General features: G+C 40.7%; 5 protein-coding genes across 6 annotated transcripts; 3 read left to right on the top strand and 2 right to left on the bottom strand.

Annotated features, from left to right (window-relative positions):
* Positions 1-4,596: 4,596 nt before the first annotated feature.
* Positions 4,597-6,659, bottom strand: LOC6649162. Its single transcript, XM_002071654.2, has 2 exons — positions 5,793-6,659; positions 4,597-5,727 (listed from the first exon to the last, which is right to left on the bottom strand). Exons 1-2 carry the CDS (start codon positions 6,657-6,659, stop codon positions 4,597-4,599), a joined length of 1,998 nt encoding a protein of 665 aa, XP_002071690.2.
* A 348-nt stretch (positions 6,660-7,007) lies between these two features.
* Positions 7,008-12,831, bottom strand: LOC6649161 (defective chorion-1 protein, FC106 isoform). Of its 2 annotated transcripts, XM_002071653.4 has the most exons (5): positions 12,530-12,831; positions 10,055-12,461; positions 9,693-10,003; positions 9,425-9,543; positions 7,008-7,734 (listed from the first exon to the last, which is right to left on the bottom strand). In XM_002071653.4, the coding sequence occupies exons 1-5, from the start codon at positions 12,719-12,721 to the stop codon at positions 7,077-7,079; spliced, it is 3,687 nt and encodes a 1,228-aa protein (XP_002071689.2). In that variant the 5' UTR covers positions 12,722-12,831; the 3' UTR covers positions 7,008-7,076. The 2 variants fall into 2 exon arrangements, with proteins under 2 accessions (XP_002071689.2, XP_015032620.1); XM_015177134.3 differs by lacking the exon at positions 7,008-7,734 and having other exon boundaries at positions 9,475-9,557.
* A 2,505-nt stretch (positions 12,832-15,336) lies between these two features.
* On the top strand, positions 15,337-17,295 carry LOC6649160. Its single transcript, XM_002071652.2, has 2 exons — positions 15,337-16,210; positions 16,269-17,295. Exons 1-2 carry the CDS (start codon positions 15,374-15,376, stop codon positions 17,289-17,291), a joined length of 1,860 nt encoding a protein of 619 aa, XP_002071688.1. The 5' UTR covers positions 15,337-15,373; the 3' UTR covers positions 17,292-17,295.
* Positions 17,296-19,369: 2,074 nt separating this feature from the next.
* Positions 19,370-21,398, top strand: LOC6649159. The gene is made up of 3 exons (XM_047011403.1): positions 19,370-19,713; positions 19,773-20,298; positions 20,370-21,398. The coding sequence occupies exons 1-3, from the start codon at positions 19,370-19,372 to the stop codon at positions 21,384-21,386; spliced, it is 1,887 nt and encodes a 628-aa protein (XP_046867359.1). The 3' UTR covers positions 21,387-21,398.
* A 119-nt stretch (positions 21,399-21,517) lies between these two features.
* On the top strand, positions 21,518-23,419 carry LOC6649158. Its single transcript, XM_002071650.4, has 2 exons — positions 21,518-22,351; positions 22,413-23,419. Exons 1-2 carry the CDS (start codon positions 21,533-21,535, stop codon positions 23,397-23,399), a joined length of 1,806 nt encoding a protein of 601 aa, XP_002071686.2. The 5' UTR covers positions 21,518-21,532; the 3' UTR covers positions 23,400-23,419.
* Positions 23,420-24,651: the final 1,232 nt, after the last annotated feature.

The following is a 24,651-nucleotide window of genomic DNA, read 5'->3' as shown; positions in this document are numbered from 1 at the left end:
GTTTCAAAATATATTTAAGAGAATTAACTTTTATTATATTTATGCATTTACTTTGTCAAAATAATGCAAAGATGTTAAAAGTCTGTGAAAGGTTGGAAAACCCTTTAAAATAATTACATCATAAGTGATCATAAATGAAAATTAAGCCAGATAAATATTAAAAAACTTGCTATTTTAAGAGCTACAAAGACGCATTTAGATTGGTTTTCAAATATTTATGCCCGATCTATGCGTAATGCATAAAAGGTATTGCATTTTTTGAACGACATTGAACCACTGTGCGCGGCTGCACTTTCTATCACTCGACAAAGACACTTTAGTCTTAACGTTGCCCCCTTCTTGACATGCAAAATGGCGCATGAGGTTAGGTGGCGAGGCTACTACGTTTGCTTAATTTAGCAATTCGCTAAAGGATAGCAATGTCGATTATCTTTAATTACGAAATGCCGTCAAGTCTTTAAGGTATTAGTCTTAAAGAAAAAGATATGCATAAATATTTTCAATGGCGATTGTACAAAATATTGCGTATACGTATCTCTCTTTCCTCAGTCTCTCAGTCTTTGTTATACTGAACCGAGTTTTTTTTTATTTTTTGCATGATTTTCTAATTCAATTATTATTCAAATCATATAAATTCATTTTTACTGCACGCCCACGGAAATATGCGTAAAGAAACACAGGAGAAAACAAGGGACAAGAGAAAAAGTGTCATGCAGCGTATAATAATCATATTACCCATACGCGCCGTGGTACTATAACTGAAAATCCGCCGCCTGTAGTGCAGGCAAATCCAATTTCGAATGGCACATACATACATACACAGGACAAGGACAGAAGAAACGAAATGAAGGGTACTGAAGAAAGAAGAACCAACCGCGTGGCTGACTGACTGACTGCCAGACAGACTGCTAGACAAAGGGACTGCCTGCTATGTGTCACGCTCTCGGCTACAATGAAATTTGTTTGCTTTCATTTCTTTATGAGAACTTCACCGCTTGCTCCTGTTTCAAGCGTATTCTTTCGTTCATTTCTTATTTTTCTTCTTCCTTTTTTTTTTTTTTTTGATTTTTTATATTATTATTATTCTGTTTTTTTTTTCTTTTTTTTTTGCATATTAATACGGTTAAAAACGAACGCACGCCCGTTGCTCTACAAAATTAGCCAGCCATTCATGGCGACAATCTCAACATGGACGGAGCACAGTCATCATTCAGACACAGGCATGGAACATCAAGGATAATCAAAACCCACTATTGATCCTGGCAAAAGTAAGTATTTGGTTCCTAGACTGACCCCGTTAAGAAAAACCTCTTTTAATAAGCAAAAAAAACTTTAATTGAATCGATTTCAGTCAAACAAACTAAAAGACGTACAACTAAATCTTAAATTCTAAATGAATATAAATATTCTTTATATATGTATGTTGAAGAAATAATTTGTCAACTTAAAATTTTAAGATTTTTTACTAAAAAGTGTCACAAGCGAAGCAATTATGGACACAAGGTTACGTCCCTTAGAGTTTTCCCTTAAGTCTTTCTTATCATTTAGACAATTTTCTGACTTAAAAGGGGGGCTTACCTCTATAAGAGTATGATTTTAAAGCATAGAAATAGATTTCTGCATTTTTCTAATTAAAATTGTCTTGCCACAATGTAGGCAATAAAAAATTTTGTGTGCCCCTGAATAAGATTCTGACTACGCCCATTGGATTCATTGCGGTTTTTGTTTGGCGACTTCATTGTGGCGGTGGTGGGCAGAGGGAGGGTTTGGAGTGAAACATATCAATTTACTCACCGGAAAGCACGCAGCAGTCGACACACAAAGGGACGACGACAACCACGTTGTGCCGAGGCCGCCCGGTGAGAGAGCATGAGCTCAAAAATCGTAAACATGTCCGTCCTACAATATATAAGTAGACGTATGCGTATACGTATTTACGGATATCTGTGTGTACATATGTACATACACATATATTCCTGTATATATGCACTTATTAATGCGAATTCATTGTTACATCCGGCGCGAGGAAATTATATTTTATCCCTCCTCCCGCCGTTGCCGGCACCTGCACGACTTTCATGATGACTTGCCCCTAGGTCAATTTTCCAGCCGTTGTGAAGTCTTTGCCTTGAGAGCAGGACAGATATTGTTTTCTTCTTTTTGTATTTTCGTCGATTTAATTGAAATAATTGCAAAAATGCAAATTGAATGGACAACAGTTGACACAGGATATTAAGGCAGGTAGGGTATATTAAACGGGCATAGGGAGGCGTTAAAAGCGGGTGATGGAACACCTGGACGATATTGAGTATTGCCTGCAGTAGGAGTCATAATGAGCTAACGAATGGTTCGTACGATAATTGAGTGAATAACTGTATATATATTGGTACTTATGTGCATATATTATAGGTAAGTTGCTCAACACATGTGTCCCAGAGAGAGAGAGAGAGAGAGCGAAAGAGAGAGGTAACTAGATCAATGAACACATCAAATTATATAAAAGCAAAAGGTGCTACAAGAAGGAACTCTTTGAGAAAAAAAGGCCTTTTATTTTTGTTTTGCCACATTTGGCGGATGTGGCGGCTGTATACCCAACATTGCCGTCTCGTCGTCATCACCATCACCATCATCATCATCATCATCAACGTCAGCTGCATTGTATCTGTGCGTCTGGACAACTTCCGTTGCGTTTGCTTCTCGTTTAACAACTATGAGGCCACGGCTAACAAACCAGCCGACTATCCAACTAACCATGCATCGCCATCCTGTAGTATGCTGTGCTGTGGCCCTGTCTACTTGGCCGTGGCCGCAGGTTGCACCGTAATTGTGTTGATTACCTAATTAGATGTAATTTCGCGACCGGAAATTGGCAGTTGCTGCAGTCAAAGCAATTAGGCATGACAATTCCTACTCTACTACTCACACTCTCATACTAATGCTAATTTTAGCGACTACAATCTTAGCTTTTGCTTTTAACTTAAACATTTGCTGTGGAATTTCTAGCATAATCTTGTCATGATTATGTTTTTGTTTCAAAGCCATGTCTCGGCTTTCAACTGCAGGGATTTTCTAGTTTGCCGTTCGCCGTTCGCCATCCGCCGCTCGCCACTCGCTGATGTGAAAGTCGCGCCATAAAAATTCATTGCCAAACGAGCCAAAGTATTGACACTGGCAGTGGCAATTGCCAGAGAGTAGACCACACCAGACCGAAAGCCGATGGCTGATGGCTACGAGGCGACGTGCAGTATAAAAAACGCCTCAAAAGTAGTAAGGGGATAAAAAAGTTTCGTTATGTTTGTATTTTAGTTTATTTTTGCAAAGTTCTACGAAACATTTGGCGAGTGCTCTACTCGTTTATCATTTACATAAAACCATTTACTCGTTTGAAATACTCGTTGCTTATGACTCGTTAGATTATCTAACGATTGTCATGGGTTTCGCTTACGATAAGGATATATGTATAAAACATATTCACTCCTCATTAAGGGTTATGCTTTAAAACTTTGCCATGATCTTAATGGAAACAGAAACTAAAAAATAGGAAACATTTTACACAAAAAAAAACAAAGAAAAGATATAGCATAAAGTGTATGTGTGTGTGAGTGTGTCTGTTGCATGGCGGTCGAGAGGAGGGGGGAGAATAAGAATAGGTAAGTATATCGTTTAAGTCATCGAGATCTTTGATTTTGGGCTTAAAGTTTCAGAAGCAGTTCACAAAAACTCTAAAGTGACCCCTGAATATCCTATCTACGTCCCTGTGTACTTGTGTGTATTTTCCTAAACAGCACGGCGTATTAAAGATGATGGGCGGGGCTAAGTGGGCGACATCAACGGATGGCAGGCAATGAGCTTAAGTTCAATACATTTACTTGAATTTGCAGCAAGAACGAGAACGTCTTCGGCGATGTCGATGTCGATGTCGATGTCGTTGACTACTTGCCATCGTTGCCGTTGGGATGTCGTGGGCAACGTCATGGGTGCCCATTACAGAGCCCGTTTTTTTTTTTTTCTCTCTCTATTTTTTTTCTCTTTTTTGTGGTGCGAAAAATTTTCAGAGGAAAAGCACAAATGTGCAAGGCGATAAGCAAAGCAGCGGCAAGGCACTTACATGTAACCAGTCGAAGGCGACATCCAAATTGATGTCTGTGTGTGTCTGTGTGTTTGAGTGGGTGTGGTGGTCTTGATGGTGGTTGTGGTGATTGTGGAGCTGGTAATGGTAGTGGAATGGTGAGGGGCGGGGATCTGCCGGGTTGATGGCAGTAGCAAGTTTTGGTTGCTTTTGAAAATTTATCGCTTTTAGATAAAACGTTTTGCGTTTTTACGATACGACCAGCGAACTATCCGAAGAGGACAAGTTTGGGGTGGATTTTTGGGGCAATGGAGTTGCTCTGGCTAGAATTGAAAGCAACTGTAATCTGCTTTTGTTCAATGAAGTAATTTAATTAAAACGTTTTGAGCCATTCCCTCCAACACACACGCACACACACAAAACAGAGTATAAATCCTAAATTATTTATGCAATCCCAAGTGGTCCCAGTTAGCTTTGTTTTTTTTTCTTTTTTTTTTCTTATTCTTAAAGGGAAAACTGTGTTTTATTTAAAGTTTTACTTTCCGTTGTATGAAATGTAAGAATAATTCAATGACAAAGACCAAAATGGCACCAAGTAACGCCCATAGGGTAAGCCAAAACAAAGCTGCCAACTCTTGCATTGAGAGAACCATTAGCTTTACGGGATGAGCAGATGGAGCTAGGTCGGCGGCATCATCATCATCATCATCATCATCATTCTCGGATACTTGCGGTTCACCATCGATGCCATCTAGGGTACTATATGATACAGTCGATGTAATACGTACAATACTCTCATCCGTCTCATCCACGGCACTGACGTAACGGCGGGTCCAGTGTTCGAGAAAACCATAGGCATGGGCATGACGAATCTGATCGTTGAGTACGCTAACCAAATGCGAATGTCGCCGCACATAGAAGGCCAATTGTTGAGTGAATATGCGTTCCTTTACCAAATGCAAATGTCGACTCATCGGATGGACTTTGCGAAAGTAGCCAAAGTATTCATAGGGCGTAATAATGGCCATAAGGCGGGATGAATTGCCGCCACTACGGGCGAGGGCTGGAAACCATTGCAGTTCGCTGCCATTCAAATAGCGCAATTGTTGTGGTCGCAATTCGGGTAAACTTGCAAGTATACGCTGAGCATTCGTCTCGGCCAATCGAATGGTGTAGCCATTATTTATCACCTCGGCTATGGTCTGGGGGGGATTGCGTTGGGTATCTTTGCGTAGCATTTGATACATGCCCGACTGATAGGCGCTGCGTAATATAAGTGAAGTGAATAACCAAATTAAAAGTAGCCAACGTGCCAGACTGCCACGAGGTAGATGGCAGACCAGTAGATTGCCACCCAATGAAATGACCACAAGTTGATAGTAGTAATTGATGTCCGGCAGAATGGGATGCAAAAGATGCTGGGCCATTCGAATAAGTACGCAGATCGACACGATAACCACTCCAATGGCTAGCCAAACGCGAGGATGAAATGGGAATGCTAATTTCTCATACGCCGAGTAGGCGCTCTGTAGATTGGTGACCAACATTATGTGACTCATGAAATAGTACGAGGATTGGGAATAAGGAACTGGAGCATTACCAGAACTGGGCTTAAAATGAAAACCTCCCAAAGAGAAATCAGCATGTTTATGAAATATCTAAAAATGTGAAAGGAAAATAATCATTAGACAAAACAATTCATGTGGAAAATGCTGTGACTTACATCTTCGAATATCCAACCCGTTTCATTGAACGTGGCCAAAACCTCTTCCTTATTCATCCAGTAAAGGCCGACAGTGAAGTTTAAATTTTCCGCCAGAAATTCCAATAGAGCTCCCTCGATGCCAATGAAGTTGCTACCATCACCAACATCATCGTCGGAATGTTGTCGATAAACCAAATATGGCATATCTTCCCAGGTGGCACATGTCAAAGTGCAGCCATAGAAGTTACGCAATTTCGCTGGAAAATATTCCCTGCTTGCCCAATTGCCAGCATTCGTCTGATAACGGTTCACAATAGTTGGAACTATCACCTGACAGCCATGGACTGCACTAAAGGGATAGTAGGTGACCATAACAATATTATTATTATTTTGCATTGTTCGAAGGATCAAGCCCACATTAAGCACACTCAGATGCCAAAGCATATCAAGTGCTGACTGTACCTCTGAAGCATAGGGTTGCCAGATCTCTGACATATAGATAATTGTATGCGAAAGATCGCTGGTGGCTTTTAGTCTGCCACAGATGAATCTTAAAGCTTCAAGATCGTCAACTAACAAGATCATAGCATGTCTATATGGCTTGTACTCTATTGGATATTGAAAATAGAGTTGCCTTGGCTCCGATAGATCAGATAACAATTGCGTCGTTATATCCATCATATGTCTATGCCAACGCGGCTCACTAATCTGAGTGTAGATGAACAAGGTCTTACTTTGATCACACATATCCGACTCTTTTAGAATTTTCAACATGGCTTGGGCCAAAATAACTGTGGAATCCATTGATGATGCCAATGCGCTGGAATCAGTGCCGAGTAGGAAATAGGAACTAACAACTAATAAATGATAGAAAATTTGCTGCATGTTTGCACCACGACAACTTTTCGAATACTGTACAAATATCAAGCTTGTTAACTGACTGGTGAAAGACCCCAGGGAAATCTTTGTAATGGGTTGACGACCCTCAATCAAACCCTATTGGGAAATATCGAGCCTTAACACGAATAACATAATTAACTCATTTAATCAGACATATCAATTTCGGCTTACCACAAAGTTTTGCCCACTGTATCAACTTATTAACCAAGTATTAAGGAAAAGATTTGTAAGAGGAAAACAAATCTTAACAAAACAAAAATGAATATACATATATAGTTTTGCGATTGCTTTCCCTAAAAACTATTTTTACGTTAATAATCATAAATTCTTGGGTAATTTTCATATTATTTCGTTAGAGTTTATTTCATTTTTTTAAACATCAAAAGTCAAATTATCAACAAATTATATATCACCATCATCATTATCATCATCATGGTCATCCTCATCGAAATGAAAATAGTCGACATCATTATCCTTGTTATCCGTATTTTCACTAATATCATTGGACTCCTTTGGTTCATTTTTGGCATCCTCCTCCTCATCGGCATCAGCATTAATATCTTGCCCCTCGAGTCCCTTCTCCGCTGCCCCCAACTCAAACACTGGCTTCTCTGTCCCCTTTTTCTTAACCAACAACGGTGGCTTGACCTCCACACGTGTTCGATTCGTATGATGATATAGCATACCCTTGTAGAGTTGAGGAAAACGTCGCTGGAACTCATTTTTGATGCGCAACAAACGCTCCAGCATGCCCGGTGTAAGCATTTGATGTGGTGTCGCAGTGCTCTGTGGCATAATGTGGGTATCACGACGTCGCCGTGCCTCACCATCATCTTTCAGATATGAGGCATAACTACCGCCGCCCGTATAGAGGGCATGCTGTGGATCATATGCCTTATATGTCCAGGGATCATTCGGTTGACTGATGGGCAAAAGACCCATATATGGCTGCAAGAGTCCATCGCTAAAGCCGAATAGAGAACCCACTGTGGGTGATGATGGATCGTCGTCGCCCTTAGATGATCGTTCAGATGATGATATCATTGATGTTGATGTTAGACTGAAGTTGTGAAGGTGGCGAGAGATATGGCAATGCAATGAAAAATGAAGGCAAATGGTATGACATTAAAAAACTAATAAAAAAAACTATTCCTATGCAAAATATTGAGAGATTAATATGGATAAAATGGAGAATGGTTAAATGGTTATGGTAAATGAAATGTTATTACGAAGACCTTCTTGTGGTAGTTAAGGGCTTGCGTTGCCTGCGACGCAAACGTCTCCGTTTCACAGTGGTCACTGTGGATTTTCCACTACTACTACTACTACTACTGCTCTTGGACATGGCGTTCGTAGAGTAGCCAGCTGCTTCGGCTGTTGCTCTCTCCTTTTGCAATTGCAATTGCAATAGCTCATGCAGGACATCAATCAATTGATCTATTTTTTTACTATTCAAATGTGACATCGGTGACATCGATGAGCTGTACTTTTTGTGGGGCATCATCAACACCTGCGCTTGTCGTGTGGTACGCTGATTGATACGTGGCTGCGATGATGATATGAATTTGCCCCTCAGGGCATATGGCGAAAATGTGGATTGTTCCGACTCGTTGGAATCATTGTTCAATGCAACATTCACCAGTTGAGCCTGCTCTTTGACAGTCAACAATGATCGACTGGAATTGTGGGTAGCTCGTTTGCTTTTATTTTCAATATCACCATCATCGCCAGCAAATTCCTGATAGCTATAATCACTCGATATGTTTGTCTCATAAGTCGATTTGGGTAATTCCAAATTCTCTCCATGTTTATATTGCTGTTGATTTGTCTTGGTTAGATATTTGGTATCATAGCCACGACTGGCCAACACTTCTTGCCAATCAGCGTCTGTATGTGCTGTCTTATCTATGGCATTGCCTTTGGCTGGGACCAAATCGGTGGTCTCTTTTTTCACCACAATTTTCTTATATGGAGGATTACGACACTTCTCACTTAATGAGGCAAATTCCTCTTTCAATTCGTCTATGATTTTATGTAAAACTTGTAACTCCTCCTTGTTGCCCCCTAAGTCGGAGGTGTTGTTAATCGATGTTGAATTTTGTTCTTCAGCCTCAATACTGGGAGTGGTATTGATAATGGATGATTCAGTGGCTGTAGAAATTGTGGGGGGAATGGTGGTGGTGGTGGTGCTGGTGCTGGAGGTGGTTGTTGTTGTTGTTGATGTTGGTGTTGGTGTCTCAGTTGTGGGTGTCATTGTGGTACTCGTTGTGGTAGCGTCAGTAGACGTTTCTATTGGCTCGTACTCTTGCTGATAGCTCTGTTCCAGATCTTGCTCTTGTGCTTGCTCACCCTCTGCCATTTGATCGCCACTTATTTCGAATGGCTCCAAACTGGCCCTTTCCAAGGCCTCACGTATGGAGGCGGCATTGTAGCGCATCAATGCCTCGGCAGGATCCTCATCGGGACTCAAGGTAATCTCCTTCAAGCCCAATCTATATTCCTTACGCAAGGCATTCAATGAGCCCTCATCTATGGTCTCCAGTGTGCCGTATTCTGTACTGCGGCGATTTCTCTGAAGAATTTGATGTGATCCGCCACATTGGCAGCTCTTGGCACTTTGAAGACGCTTTGACCCACACTGGCAACTTTTGCCGCATTGGCAATTGGAACTACCACAACCGCATCCCTTATGATTGGCATTACCAATCGGGCCATTCTCTGGCCTTGAGGTTGTATAAAAGTTTGCTAACCTTTTCTGTATATGATGTGGAGCTGCTGGAGCTTCTGCCACCTCTGCTGCTGTTGGTGCTGCTGACTGTGGTGTCATCTCCTTTTGCCTCTCCCGCTGGTCATCTGGCTGGTTTATTGTCTGAAATGCGTCGCCTGTTTTAATGACATTGAGGATGAAGCGTATGAATCTTAATGAAAATGACTTGTTCAATTGTACGCTGTGTACGTGTAGACTGAGTGGTGTGCAGAAGTAATTGTGGTTTAATTGGAATCTCATTCAAAGCTTACCGCCATTGTACGATGTCGGCGCAGCATCGCATCGATTTCGTCATTGCCCAAGGCAGCCGATCTATAGCCTCCGGACTGTGCGGGTCCATAGGCATTTGATCCATAGCCACCATTTCCATAGCTAGTGCCATAGCTTGGCGCATAGCTCGGGGCATGGCTTGGGGCATAGCTTGGGGCATAGCTTGGGGCATAGCTGGGAGCATAGCTTGGGGCATAGCTGGGCCTGGCTGACTGATAGTAGTTTATTATTGTGGGCGATGCATTTGATTTCGACTTCTTGCGCTTGTTACCGCCCAGACCGAGGGGATCAACTGTTTGAGACGGATTAGTGTCATGGTTACGGAATACACCAAAGAGATTACCTTTATGACGTGCTTGGCCAGCATTTTCGGGCATCTGGGGTTCAGCTTCACCCACAATAGCATCCCGTGGTTGATCTTCCGCCATGTTGCCAAGCTGCTGCATGGCCCTCAACTTATCGTCCGTCCACTTCTGTTCGTCCAGTGAGCTCTGTTCCTGAGGATTTCCGACCTTTTCCTCTGCCATCTGACGTTGCTGCATCATCATTGTAGGATTCTGAGCTGCCTGTTGTTGCTGTTGTTGTTGTCTGGCCTGCTCTTCGGCCATCTGACGCTGCTGCATTTGTATTTGTTGAATCTTGGCTTGCTCCTCCGCCATCTGACGTTGCTGCATCATCATGGGATTCTGTTCAGCCTGTTGTCTAGCTAGATCTTCTGCCATTTGACGCTGTTGCATCATCATGGGATTCTGTGCCATTTGCTGTCTGGCTTGTTCCTCAGCCATTTGACGTTGCTGCATCATCATGGGGTTTTGAGCTGCTTGTTGTCTGGCTAGATCTTCTGCCATTTGACGCTGTTGCATCATCATTGGATTCTGTGCCATCTGTTGCCTAGCCTGATCCTCAGCCATTTGACGCTGTTGCATCATCATGGGGTTTTGAGCTGCTTGTTGTCTGGCCTGTTCCTCAGCCATTTGACGTTGCTGCATCATCATGGGATTCTGTGCCATGTGCTGCCTAGCCTGCTCCTCAGCCATTTGACGCTGTTGCATCATTTGAGCTACCTGTTGTCTAGCTAGATCTTCGGCCATTTGGCGCTGTTGCATCATCATGGGGTTCTGTGACATTTGCTGTCTGGCCTGTTCCTCAGCCATTTGACGTTGCTGCATCATCATGGGGTTTTGAGCCGCCTGTTGTCTAGCTAGATCTTCTGACATTTGGCGCTGTTGCATCATCATGGGATTCTGTGCCATCTGTTGCCTAGCCTGCTCCTCAGTTATTTGGCGCATCATCATGGGATTCTGCTCCGCCTGTTGCTGTTGCTGTTGTTGCTGTTTACCCTCATCCTCTGCCATTTGTCGCATCATCTTGGCTTTGTGATCATTGCCTGTCTGTTGTGTGGTGGCCCTGTAGGCGGCATATATTTTATCCTCCTTTGCCTTCTCCTCTGCTTGTTGCTGCTGTTCGTTGGCCATACGATAGGCATAGGCCATCATCTTGATAATTTCATCTTTGGACAGATTGGTCTGACGCTTCAATGCAGCTCCCGTTTCTTTTCCAGCTGCCTCGTCGCGAATGTATTTGGCTTTTTGACCAATCCAGGACTTGCGTTGCGCCTCCTTGTGGAGTAGACGGCGCACATAATCATCACGCAAAGCTCGCTCAATATCCGCCCGAGTTATCTTATGAACAGGAGTACGGCTCAGTGGATAGTTGAGCTTGTAGGGAGAGGCTCCTTGGGCACTGGCCTGGGCACGCATCTCCTTGGCCAGACGTTCGATTTGCTGCAGCAGCTTCAATTCGCTAATCACCTGACGTTCGAAGGCCTGAAGTTTGTTCTTGATGCGCAGATCCTCGGTGGTTTTGTCCTTCTCCGAACTCTCCTCCTGGCTTATGGGCAAACGGAACCATAGCAGGGGAACGTTTTCCTGCTCTTTGTCCTGGTCCAGATCCTGTGGCGTTTTGATTTTCAATTGAGCCAACTGCTCACCTGGCTTAACACGCACCTCAGATATGTCCGAAGCTTGGGCATCAGATCCAGCGGCTCCTCCTGAAGCTGCAGCTCCTGGCCAGAATTGACGAAGGCCAGCCATAAAGTCAGGGGTACCAGCTGGTGCAGCTGGAAGTGGTGGAAGCTGCGCCTGCATTTGACCCAAAAGACCGGGGGCATCGAAATTCGAAGGATTAAAGAATGCTGCAAAGGAACCCGCTGGTGGAGTTGCTGGTGCGGGTGCCGGATCATCACTGGCCGCTTTGGGTGTAGGTGCCGGGGCTGGAGTTGGTGGTGGTGCTCCCAACACTGGTAGTGGGGCACCTAAAAAGTTATCCAATCCTTGGAATGGCAATCCTTGCGGCAATTGGAAATTCTGCAAAGCCTGACCCACTTGTGGCACGAATTGTCCCAAACTTTCGGGACTCATCATCTGACCAAGATTTTGTGGTGCCATTTGTCCCAACAGCGAAGTGAACATATCGGGGCCATTCAAGGCCGGAGTTCCAGCATTTTGACGGGCAACACGTGACTTGGCCTGGGCATCATCGGCCAAAACGAGGACAACTTTCGAGGCTGCCGCTTGCGGCTGAGTGGACACATTTGGCAGGGAATCTGGCACAGCTCCGAGAATTGTGTGAGCCGGGAAGAGGCTACCCCAACGTAGGAGACTGCCCAAAGCAGGGAATAGCATGTAGAAGGCATCCAATGAAGGAATTCCACTGCGCAACGGGGTTATGGGCGGCAATTGGGCCAATATCTACAGAATCAGAATAGACACTTTTCAAATAACTAAATTCTTACCTATTGTCTCTAATTATTTCTTACCGCATCCTGACTTGGTATCTGTGGCTTATCCTCCGTATTGGTTGTGGACGCATCATCGCCCTTCTCTCCCAAGGCATCAACAGTGGCTGCTGCCTCGTCTCCTGATATAACTGTGGCTCTCGCATCCTGACCATTGACCGCCAATTGGCAACCAATTAGCGTCAGGACTAGCAGCAAATACTGCAATCTCATTTTTGCAATAATATTTCACTCAATAGAACACACACTTCACACTCTTTGAATGGAGCGATCAATATTCGCTGAAGTTCACTTGGCGACTGACTACCGAAGCTGGTCAAACGCTGCCCCAAATAGGTTTTTTGCGACCCCATCAAGTAGCGGACGTCTGCAGAAATTCGTGACCCAACCCGCCTCAGACCTCGGCCACGGGCATCACGCACTCTCAGCCATCTAGTTGGCCAACCAATCAAAAACGTTTCCGTGTGTGTGCTCCAAATTAATAAGAAAAGTGATCAGAAAAACAAAAAATAATGAAGAAAAAAGAAAAACCACAGCAGCCATGGCACAGCAAAACCCACATCAATGAAAAAAAAAGAAAAGAAAAGTAAAAAACCTTTTAAATTTAACTAAATTATTTTGAAAGAATCAGCGTTAATGAAATGCAATATAAACAATAAGCGGCTGATCAGAGTAAATACAGGGACGGAATGTCAACCCCAAAACTATGAAAGACCCATCAACTAGTAATATTAACTTTACTTTCTTTTCTCTCAAGATTAATAATAATAACTTACCATTTTAACAAATGGGGAGAAAAACAAAACAATTCAAATTTGCCTGCTGAATTTCAATTAGCAGTTTTTGGACTCCATTTCCATGACTTCAATTCAAAAGTTAAAAAGAAAATAAAATTCATAATTTTTATACAGCCCAAAATTTTAAATTATCAACAAATTGTTGATTAACCTGAAAAATTTTAAAAAGTGATGTTTATGAATATTTTATATATATTTTTGTAAACTAAAACATAAATAATAACTTGTTTTTTCCTTGAAACTTTGAAGAACATGGTTTACTAATATTATGTATATATTTTTTAAATTAAAAGCTATAAAATAACTTTATAAAAAGAAATGAAAATTAAGATGAAAAATATAGTCTTAAAAGGTATAAAATAAATTAAATCATTTAAAAACACCCGTAAAAGAAGTATATATTGTATATTTATGTAGGTAATTTAAAAATAAAAAAATAAATAGAAACTATTAATAAATTTGCACAATTTTTACCTGAATAATTTTTCATTTCCATTTATACGATATTTACAAAAATAATTCAAAATATTTACCCAATAAATTATATTCTAAATGTTTCTAGATAGAACTAAGTATAATTAAATATTCAAAAATTAGAATCCCTCTGTTTCTTTTGGTGCAAAAGGCCGCTAAGTAGGTAAAAGGGACAAAAATTCGCCAACAGGCAAGCAAACAGAAGACGCAGTAGGTAAAAAATATTTATATCTTGAAATAGTTTTTATTGAAAAAAAAACCTTTTACCAAAAGAAAGAGAGGGAAATAGTTGGGCTGTTGAAAACACCTCTTTAAGAAAAAACACCCCTTTTTGCAGGGCAACGAAGTCTATCTATTTTAAATCCGATTTGGATGAACAACATCTCATTCGACGGGAAATTTAATTCACTATCTTTCATAGTTCAAGTGTTGTTATACTTTAGTGTGAGTTAGTGGGGTAAAGTAACGTCAAGCAGAGAGACCAAAAAAACACATACAAAATTGAATTTTTCAATTGGCTCCAAAATGGACCCTGGGGCCAAATTGAAAATTTGTGGTATGCAGTTTATCTTAGTTGTACTAGATCTAAAACTTGTTCTTTGAGTCCAAAGGTTTACGATCAATTTTACAAATTTTGAAAATGTGTATTTTATTTTTTGCCGGGTCTGAATTTGGGGGCTTTTTATCAAAACCCATTTAAAAAAAAAACCCATTAGAGATATGCCCACGAAATTTACAGAACATTATCTCAATAGAATAACCAATTGAACGTTATAAATTAACATATCAAAATTTTTCACTAACATTAAGTAACAATCGAATGAAATCAGAATTTAAGGTCAAAAAAAAAATGTATTCCAATTTTTTGGTGCCACTGTATATATACACAAAACGTAATAAACCCAACTGAATCCAGCCCTGTGTCTTTGTGTAATATTTTGGTTTGCCCTTCAGCAACTGATGACTTGAGTTGGGTTGAGTTGAGCTTAGCTGAGTTGGAGTTGATCAGCAAGAACAGCAAATTCTTGCATTTTGGCATTTTGTGTGTCACAATTTATTTTCATAGCCATAGCCCACAATTGTTAACTCAGTTGGCCATTGCGCTGAGGTTAGCGCAAATGCAAATGTAGGAGGATGGCCAAGGGTGGCGGGGATAGGGGGAAGGAGCGAAGTGAAATCGAATGTGACCAGGGGGCTTGTATGTAGACAAGAGTGAAACATATGGGTCACAACATACAGTGGTGGGTGGTTTATGCTATGATCAGCGGAAAACAAATCAAAAGCACTGATGACCTTTGATTTAAGTTGCGACACAAAGTGATTACCCTAATGTCATATGGATGATGGTGCATGCATCTTTCGTTTAAAGTGAAATGATGGTGAAATGGAAAACAAATTTGGATACAATTAAAACGATTTAATTTGTAGTTTATTTTTGCTTTGCATGTGTGTATCCGCACACCCCTTTCATTAGGCGGATGGATGGCTGAAGCTTTTAACTATCAAATATATAGAGATTTGGCCAGAGATAATTTTTAATGACCTGTGGAAACGCATACAAAAATGTCCAGGTCAACTGTCAGTCATCTGCCCGATGTGGCCTCAAACGGTGGCACACAATATAAGCCTGATCTCGGCTCTGGTCTGGGCCATTAATGGCCATTTTGGACGCTCTTCGAGTTTGCCATTGACCCTGGCCCAGTTCTCTAGCCGGCAGGCGAATCGTAACTATCACAATGATCTTATCGATGCAACTCTCAGTCAGGCATCAAGTGAGGGTAAAATCAAATTTCTACTTGACAATTTGAGTAATTTGGAGGCGGACACAGATATGGATACGGATGCAGAAACGGCTTCATCACTCAGTGGCATTGGTGGTCTGGAGACGGCCATTTGGTTTATAGACAGTTTGCATTCGTATTACCATTTAGAGCGTAATCTACTCGAGGCGAGCAGTTCGTATAAACGTAATGGCTATTTCATAATAGTCTATACGGGCGGAGAAAGTGGACGTTTGGTCACCATAAGAGAGATATTCAAACGTCTATTTTTCATATATGTGCTCAATGTTAGTGTATTCCTTTTGTCCCGGCAAGGATATGTGGAAATGTATACATATTTCCCTTACGGACCGGAAGTTTGCTGCTCCGCGTTGCCGGTGCACTATGCCACATTTCCCCCTACCACGATGGACACTATCCTCTTTCCGAATAAATTGAGAAATCTCTATGGATGTGAGCTAATTGCAGTTACCTTTGAGAATCGACCGTTTGTGTTTATAGACTCCGATCAAAAACTCCAAGGCATTGAGGGCATGCTCTTTAACACCTTGGCCGATCACATGAATTTCACCATCAAAATAATAGTGGAAATGCAAAAGGAACGTGGCATTGTGCTACCCAATGGCACAGCAACTGGTGCCCTCAAATTGGTAAGACAATCACAACTATTGAATCTCCCATTGAATCTCCTTCCAAATCGTTTAACAGATCTTGGATGGTGATGCCAATGTAACCTTTGGCGCCTACATGTACAACAACCAGCGAGCAAGTTTAATGTTGCCCAGCCTTTCGTATACCAGTTTCCCGATTGTCCTTGGCATTCCGGGTGGTGCACAGATATCACCAATGCAGCGTTTCATTAAACCATTCCGTTATATCATCTGGTCATGTCTGTTAATCTGCCTTCTGGTGGCCTTTAGTACAATTGCTGTGATCCAAGGATTCTGTAGGACAGGACTGCGTCATCTGCTTATCGGTGCAGGGAATCGTTTACCATGCCTGGGTCTTTGGAATACTCTGCTTGGTGGATTAACCATGTATCCGCCACGTGGAACATTTGCCCGCTGTCTGCTTGGGCTTTGGCTAGTTCATGTTTTAATACTACGTGCCGCCTACACGGGTCAATTGTATATGCTCCTGCAGGATGCTCAAATGCGGACACCATTACGCACTTTGTCCGAAGTGCTGGAAAAGGGTTATACATTTTATATGTTGCCCGCCCTATCGACCACGTTCAACAATTTAGTTCCCAGGCATCGCATCGAAGTTGTTTTGAGTGTTGAGAAAGCATTGATCCGTTTACGAGACGAGGATGATCCTTGGATTGCTGTGCCACTATTTCTACCGACAGCCAATCAATTCGATCAACGTTCTGGCCCAACAAAGCCACATTTGCAACTGCTACCGGAGGCCCTAATGACTGCTCCGCTAACCTTTTACATGCGTCCACATTCGTATTTGAAACGTCGCTGGGATCGCCTCCTACTTGGCCTAATGTCGGGTGGCATTGTTCGACGTTTTCGTCGCATTAATTTGGAAAAAATAGAACACCTCAAAAAACGTCAGAACATGGATCCAGGTCCACTCAGTATATGGCTATTGAGTGGAGTGTTTGGCTTCTTCTGGGCCATGCTTCTACTCTCTCTGGCAGTCTTTCTAATGGAATTGGCATCGCTGAGATGTCCTCGTCTGCGAAGGATTATGAATGCTGCAAATCGTTATATAGCTTAAAGAATCCACAAAATGGAAACCACTTTTTTTTTTTTTGTTTTTCTTTAGCTTTTTGCACTATTCCTCAATCATGACAGGAGCATTCTGTGGATTCAATGGACATGTCCAAGGACACTTTGTGGTAAGTGTAGATTTCTAAAATATTACAGATTGAGCTTAAAATACCAAATAAGGGGACTTTAAATAAACGGCGAGGCCAATGTCCAGAAGGAGGATAGAGGAGTAATATATGAAATAAGACATTAATTTAATCCCACACTAAGTCAAGCCCCCTCAAAGAGAGGGGGAAATCGAATCGCGTAGTTTATATCTCAAATACATTCTTATCTCCCTTACTTATGAGTAGTAGCAATTAGAGAGAAATCATTTTCTTGCTATACTTTTCAAATGAAATTTAATAGCAATCTTCATATTAAGTATTATGTAAGTCACGTGTGGATGGTCAACACTTCCGCCAAACATTCAAATTTTAGACAACAAGATTATGCAATACCAAGAAACAAATATCAAAAAATACGACCAGCCCTTTCTGGACAGAGAAAACTATGGTAGATAAATAGAAAAGATTTGTATACAAAATTTTACACGACAGTTAACAATAGACGACGATATCTGTACGTGTGGATGGCTCATATTTCCGATATGTTTCCGGTTCTTCGGCAATATATGTACATATGTAAGTATGTATGTGTGTATGTATGCACATACATATGTAGATACCGAAAACGCAGAGAGCCTAATACCAAACAATGCCTTTTAAGCGAACGTGGACGGGTCAATGCATTTTTGAATCTTCTTATTTGGCAGTCCTTCACATTCTGGATGCAAACTGTAGGGATCATTGTGTCCACACAGTTGGCATTGGATGCATTTTTGGCAGTAATTTATGAAGCAGTTGAGGCACGAGTCACTTTAACAATAGATGCCAAACCCAATGGTTCGGTTAGGTGCTGGATTGCAAATAGAAATCAACTATACGCGCCAGTTGGGTACATGCAACATGTTGAACGAAGAGAGAATTGATTAATGGCCCGCTGACTGGATAGGCATAATCTCATACATCAACTGGCCTTAACAACAACAACAACAACTATAACCGAATTCGTTCAGTGAAATGTAAAAACAATCGACTGACTGACTAATAACGATTGTGTATGTGTGTATTGGACTTATTTAGCCTAGCCATTGTGACTAACGGAAACGTGTGTTTGGTTCTCATTAGTCGATAGATTGCATTTACATAGAACCTATTTGTTTAGACCGAAAATAAGAAGCAAGGGAAGGACGGGGGGGGGGCACACAAAACAAAACGTTTCCTTAATTGGGAAACTTTATGGGATTTTAATCTCTCTAGAGAGAACTTAAGTATATGAAGTTCATTTCAGTTGAAGAACAAAGACAACTGAGCCAGGACATCACATTTTAAAAAATAGAATGTAAGAGTCACTTTAACGAAATTAAATTATAAACTAAAATAGTTTATAATGTTTTTATAAATCATATTTCAATGTTAAACGCAACTCTCCATGAAAATGAACTACAAAAATAAACTGAACAAACAGAAGGACGTAGGTTTCACTTTAAGAAGTATGAAAAATCATATGCAAAAATATTTTGCATCACAACAGTCCCCAATTAGAGTTACATTAGAAGTTGTAGTAATATAATTTAGAAGTCAGTCTACTGAAATATGGATGATACATGGACGGATCCAGGTTTAGAGACCATAATGTCCTGTAAATGAGGCTAAGATTTTTGGATTCATTTCATTTGGATAAATTTCCGTGCCTTCCGCTTGTGTTTTATAGGATCCGAAGGAAGCCTACTGAATTTCTTTATTATAAAATATTTCTTATAATATCTATTCGTAACTCATTTCATCTAATGACTTGTCCATATTTTTATATTCTTAGTCTCTCTGTGTAAAGAAAAGATGCGAGAAGGGATAAACCTGTTTGGGGTCAATGTTTACATTTAATTAGCACCTTGATATCAATCTCTATGTAAATCAATTCCTGTTTGTGACTTCAACATGCTTGGGAAATGTCAGAATAGTTTAAACAATTGTTGGACGCACTATGAACACCACCAGCAGCAGTAGCTGTAATTTAACACTTTATGAAAACTATTTAACACGATCCCGTATTGATATGCAGGCCGAGGATGCCAATTTGTATGTGGCCAAGGCAATGAGATTCATAATCGAGAACGTTTTTGCTCAGTTAAGTGCGACATTGGCGGTTACCATATCATCAAGTACCTACAACACTTCCATGTGGTTTGAATATATGTTGGAGAATTTGGTGGGTTCATGGCGTGGAGCAACGGTGCAATTACAACGTTTTCAATTGGATCATTTGGAACGAGTACCGGGCAGAAAGTATTGCAATTTTTTGTTAGTTGATTCATACGAGGGATTACGGTGCGTATGAGGGTTTGTTTATTTCTAAAGTGTTATTAATTATAGTTCCTTTTGTGTAGGGCCACCAACATTGCTGCCGATAATGCCATCTATGATGATCATGAGTATTATTTTATATTTCTACAGACTCGAGATCGTTTCATACCTATAGAACTGCAATTGATAATGGATCATTGTTTGGCCAACTATTGGTTAAATTGCAATGTGATGATTCAAACAGCTCAAGTGGATATAGTGGTATACACCTATTATCCATATACGGAGGATCATTGCCAAAAGGCTGTACCGGTGCAGATCAATCGATTCGATGGCGAGCGTATGATCAATGAGCCCATGTTTCCGGATAAACTGAGACAATTGCATGGTTGTCCTCTCACACTGCTCACCTGGAATGTGCCACCGTTTGTCTATCTAAATTTTAATCATGACTCCCATCAATTGATGGCATCTGGTTTTGAGATACAATTAATGGAACATTTAGCCGATTGGATGAATTTCAGTATCGTCATAAAGAATCTCACATTGGAAAATAATGTGAGTAGTTACAAATTAGCAAATGGCAGCAATGAGGGTCCCATTGAAATGGTAAGTTAGTTGTGTTGTTTACTTAAAAGTGTAAATATCTAAACCAATTCGATCTCTCCCCCGGTCCATAGGTGATTAATCGTTGGACCAATTTTAGTGTGGGTTATTTTCGTAAGACGGCACGACGTGTACGTCTATTGACCACACCCCTCACCCATTACTACACACCTTTGGTGGCCACAGTGGATTTGGATAACTATCGTTTCGGATCGTTGGCAATACTTACATTTCCCTTCGATTGGTCGGTGTGGTTAATATTGCTCTGGTCTCTCATAATACACATCTTGATTTATCTATGCCGCTGGAGGTCAAGAAGTCATGAGGTATTGGAAATACTATTGGGCGGTTCGTTGGCACGTTTACCCCGCCAATGGGCCCATAGAGCCATCTACGCCCATTGGATATATGCAAGTATACCGCTTAGGATATGCTATCAATCGTTATTATTCCATTTGATACGCTTGCAATTGTTTGGATCGGTGCCTAGTTCATTTGAACAACTATTGGATGATAATTTTCAAGCTCTATGCACATCGATGACCCTGCAAACACTTCAAGAGATGCCACATGTGGCTGAACGATATGAAAGTTTTCTTGGCATGGCCACCGTCTATGATCAGAAAGTGCTAGATGAACTGAATCATTGTAAACATGATCAAAGGAAGGGTAAAGTTTTTGCCATAACTAGCCAGGAAGTCACACGTTTACATTTACGTGATAGCAATCGAATGGATGACTATGTGATATTGAATCAATATGTTAATGTCCAGCAACTGAGCATCTTTATGCCAAAGCATTCGTATTTCTATGAGAAGATTAATGAGGCTATAAGACGATTTGATGCCAGTGGATTTTTAGCTGCCATGCGTCGTGTGGCCTTTGACTCCAATGAGCGTAAGACCGAAAAGGATCAAAGGCGACGTTATATCGACAATGGCCAATTGATGGGTATATATAAACTTATGTTTGCCATGTACTTACTAGCTGCCATAATATTAGGCATTGAACTCTTACTCCGACGACTGCAGCGGCACAACTGTCTAAGGAATTCGGAAAGTTATCCTCCCAACAAAAAACTAACCAACTAAAAGTACTTAAACTTACTTCACACTCATCATTAATCATAAAAGTTTTTTTTGTTATTGCTTTGCCATGTAATAGTAATTATTAGGAACACCTAACCGACACACTGGGGGCCATCATTCAATTGTCGACCTCAACTCGGGTTATCAGGATGAATATATCTCAGCTATGGACTTCATATCAGGATCGTTCCGGCGAACAAATGAATCACATTAACGAGTTCGTTGCCCGTGCTCTCCTCCATGTGGTGCATCAGCATATAATGAGTGTAACGCCGTCGTTAGTGCTGACATTATGTTGTCGGAATAATCATACATGTAATTTCTATAACGAAATGATGAGCATTATGTTTCGCCAATGGGGCATCTCACCGCTACAGATTGTCAATGTGGAGGAAGGAGTTCCCTGGCGTCGTATACCAGGACGTAGACATTTCAATGTCATATTCACCGATTCGTTTGCCGCCTTCGCTGAGATACGTGTGAATGAATATTCATTGGAATATAATTACAATGAGTATTATTTCATATTTCTACAGGCTCGTGATTATCTTCATCATACCGAAATGATGGCAATTTTTCAATATTGTTGGCATTATCAATTAATTAATTGCAATATACAAGTGCAAAAATCGAATGGTGATATTCTAATTTATAGTTATTATCCATTCAGTCGTGAAAATTGCAATGATATTGAACCGCAGCTTATTAATCGTTATAATGGTAGTAGTTTTATCAATCCGGATTTATTTCCACGTAAATTGATCAATCTCTATGGATGTCCATTACGTGCTGCCATCTGGAATGAGCCGCCATTTATTTGGCTAACCGAAAGAGAGAATAAAAGTGAAAACTTTGTCAGCGGTGGTTATGAAGGTAATTTACTTTTAAGCCTAGCCAAAAAGATGAATTTTACAATAGCGATACGCAAGCCGCCGAACATCAAATACCGCGATGAGGCAATGAATATGGTAAGTCAATTTCCTTCTTCTTGTATTTTCACCCCTTAATGGTATCCTATGATCATTTCAGCTGCTGCACAACGATGCTGATCTCAGTTTGGGCGGTTTTCGGCAGACTGTGGAGCGAACTATATTGGCCACATCGACGCATAATTATCATCAGACGCGACAGGTTTTTGGCCTGCTCGATGCTAGCTTTGAATTGGGTTCTTTCGACATTTTACTCTATCCGTATCCGTTAGAAATATGGCTAGGCATATTGGGTGTTTTGGGCTTGGCTCTTTTTATACAATTAGCACTCGATCGTTTACTTCATGAATCGCATCAGGATAATTGGCTGAATTTGGAGCTTATCTTTGTGGGCATGCCATTGCTACAGACACCCAGATCGAGTGCCAAGCGTATGTATTGCATCATGTTGATGTTCTATACACTGCTTATACGTACCGTTTACCAGGGTCTGCTCTATCATCTAATACGTACCCATCAATTGTATCGTTTGCCCCAGACAATTGATGAGCTAGTGGGGCAGAATTACACAGTTGTGGTAACACCAACCGCCCAGGAGACTCTTAGCGGAATACCTAGAGTTCAGCATATGAATCATCGTGTCATAGCATCAACTTCAGAGACAAGGCCATTAGAATTTTTGGCTGAACATCCGGAATATCGACGTCATACGGTTGCAACGGCTGAGGATGTTTTCATTTACCATAATCGTCGTAATGCCCTTAAGGCATCAGGACATTTTGAACTTGTACCACAGGAATTGATTAATATACAATTTACCATGTATCTACCGAAGCATTCATATCTTGTTGATCATATAAACGAGGAGATTATGTGGATGCGTTCGGTTGGTTTGTTGGTAATTTGGGCACGCTGGGAACTTGATGAGAGCTATTTGAAGAATATTCAAAGTTTTAAAATATTAAATCTAACGGATTTGTATGCCATATTTTTGTTAGTTGCAATGGGTTTAATATTAAGCACAGCGGTTTTTACCTTAGAAATATTATCACGACATTGGTTAAAACTTCAGAATTTGTTTTTGTAAAATCTATGCTTTTGTAATGAATATCCCATAAGTAGTAAATGAATGTATTTTGCAAAAAAAAAAATTAAAAAGAAATTTTCTTTAAAAAAATATATATTAAATATGTACATATGAGAGCCTCTTAGATGTTATAAATTTATATAGAGCTCTTAGCTCGAAGCTTCGATAATTGTCCTTTTCCAATGATGTTATCGATCTCTTATAATTATTAGAGTTGCCAGATGTGGTTTGCAAAAGTGCCAGGTTTCCCCTTAAGCCTTGGGTTTTTCTTCTTTCCACAAAAGGAAACCTCTAATTTGATTTCTCCACAATCTCAAAACTTAATCCACACAAATTCAGGTACAATATTTGTAAGCCTCTTATACTTGACATACCTACCTGGTAAATTTATACATATATTGTTATAGTTTGCCTGTCGCTGACATTGTGGGCATGGGCTTTGGTATTCTCCTGCTGGTGTTTATACTATTAATGACACAACCATGACAACTACACGCTCTGCCTTTCGTAGGCCAGAGGTATAGAAGAGAGGAGCCTTTTGAAGAGAACTTGGTTTATTTTGCCCCCCCTCTTCACACACACACACACACACATACTCAGTTAATATAGGTGTTTGTGTGCCTGTATATCGCTGCTGATGGTGTTAATTTATGGTTATGCTCCTCATGCATAATACTGACACCGAAACCTGTCACGCACAAAACCAACCTGCGACTTTCTAGAGTAGTGGGTGAAATGAGGTGGCACGTATGTATGTACATACACATATGTGGTCTGTCTGTATGGTTGGTACTGGGTTGTCTGCTGGGGACTTGGGTGAACAGCAATTAGTTTAAGTAATGAACACAGATTTGTTAATGCATTACAGTTACAACTTTACAATTAACTGATATGCCCTTGAAGGCATACAAATCTCGTTGAATACGCTAATCGTCGATTTTACTTTAATAGGTTGGCCAAAATTGACTTGCCATCAATGTTCATGGCCCTCTTGCTAAAAAAAATGTTAAAATTTTATTAATCAGAGTGAGTGAATATAAAACATTTACTTACTTTGTTCGGATAACTGGAACTGTAATCACAACATTAAGTATTTGTTTAGTGACCGGGTAAGTAAAAGAAAACTGAGATTCTCCACTAGATCTTCGCTCGAATGGGTACAGAAGTGGCAATCGCGCTCAATTCAAGGATTCTCCGCGATTTTTTCATAGAGTATTTGAAAAATTCATATCCATTTTTTAGTCTAAATCAG

The sequence above is a fragment of the Drosophila willistoni genome, assembly GCF_018902025.1.
Source record: "Drosophila willistoni isolate 14030-0811.24 chromosome XL unlocalized genomic scaffold, UCI_dwil_1.1 Seg141, whole genome shotgun sequence".
In the NCBI taxonomy this organism is placed as follows: domain Eukaryota; kingdom Metazoa; phylum Arthropoda; class Insecta; order Diptera; family Drosophilidae; genus Drosophila; species Drosophila willistoni.
The sequence above is the reverse complement of the archived record's forward strand: the minus strand, read 5'-3'. Positions and strand labels throughout refer to the sequence as shown.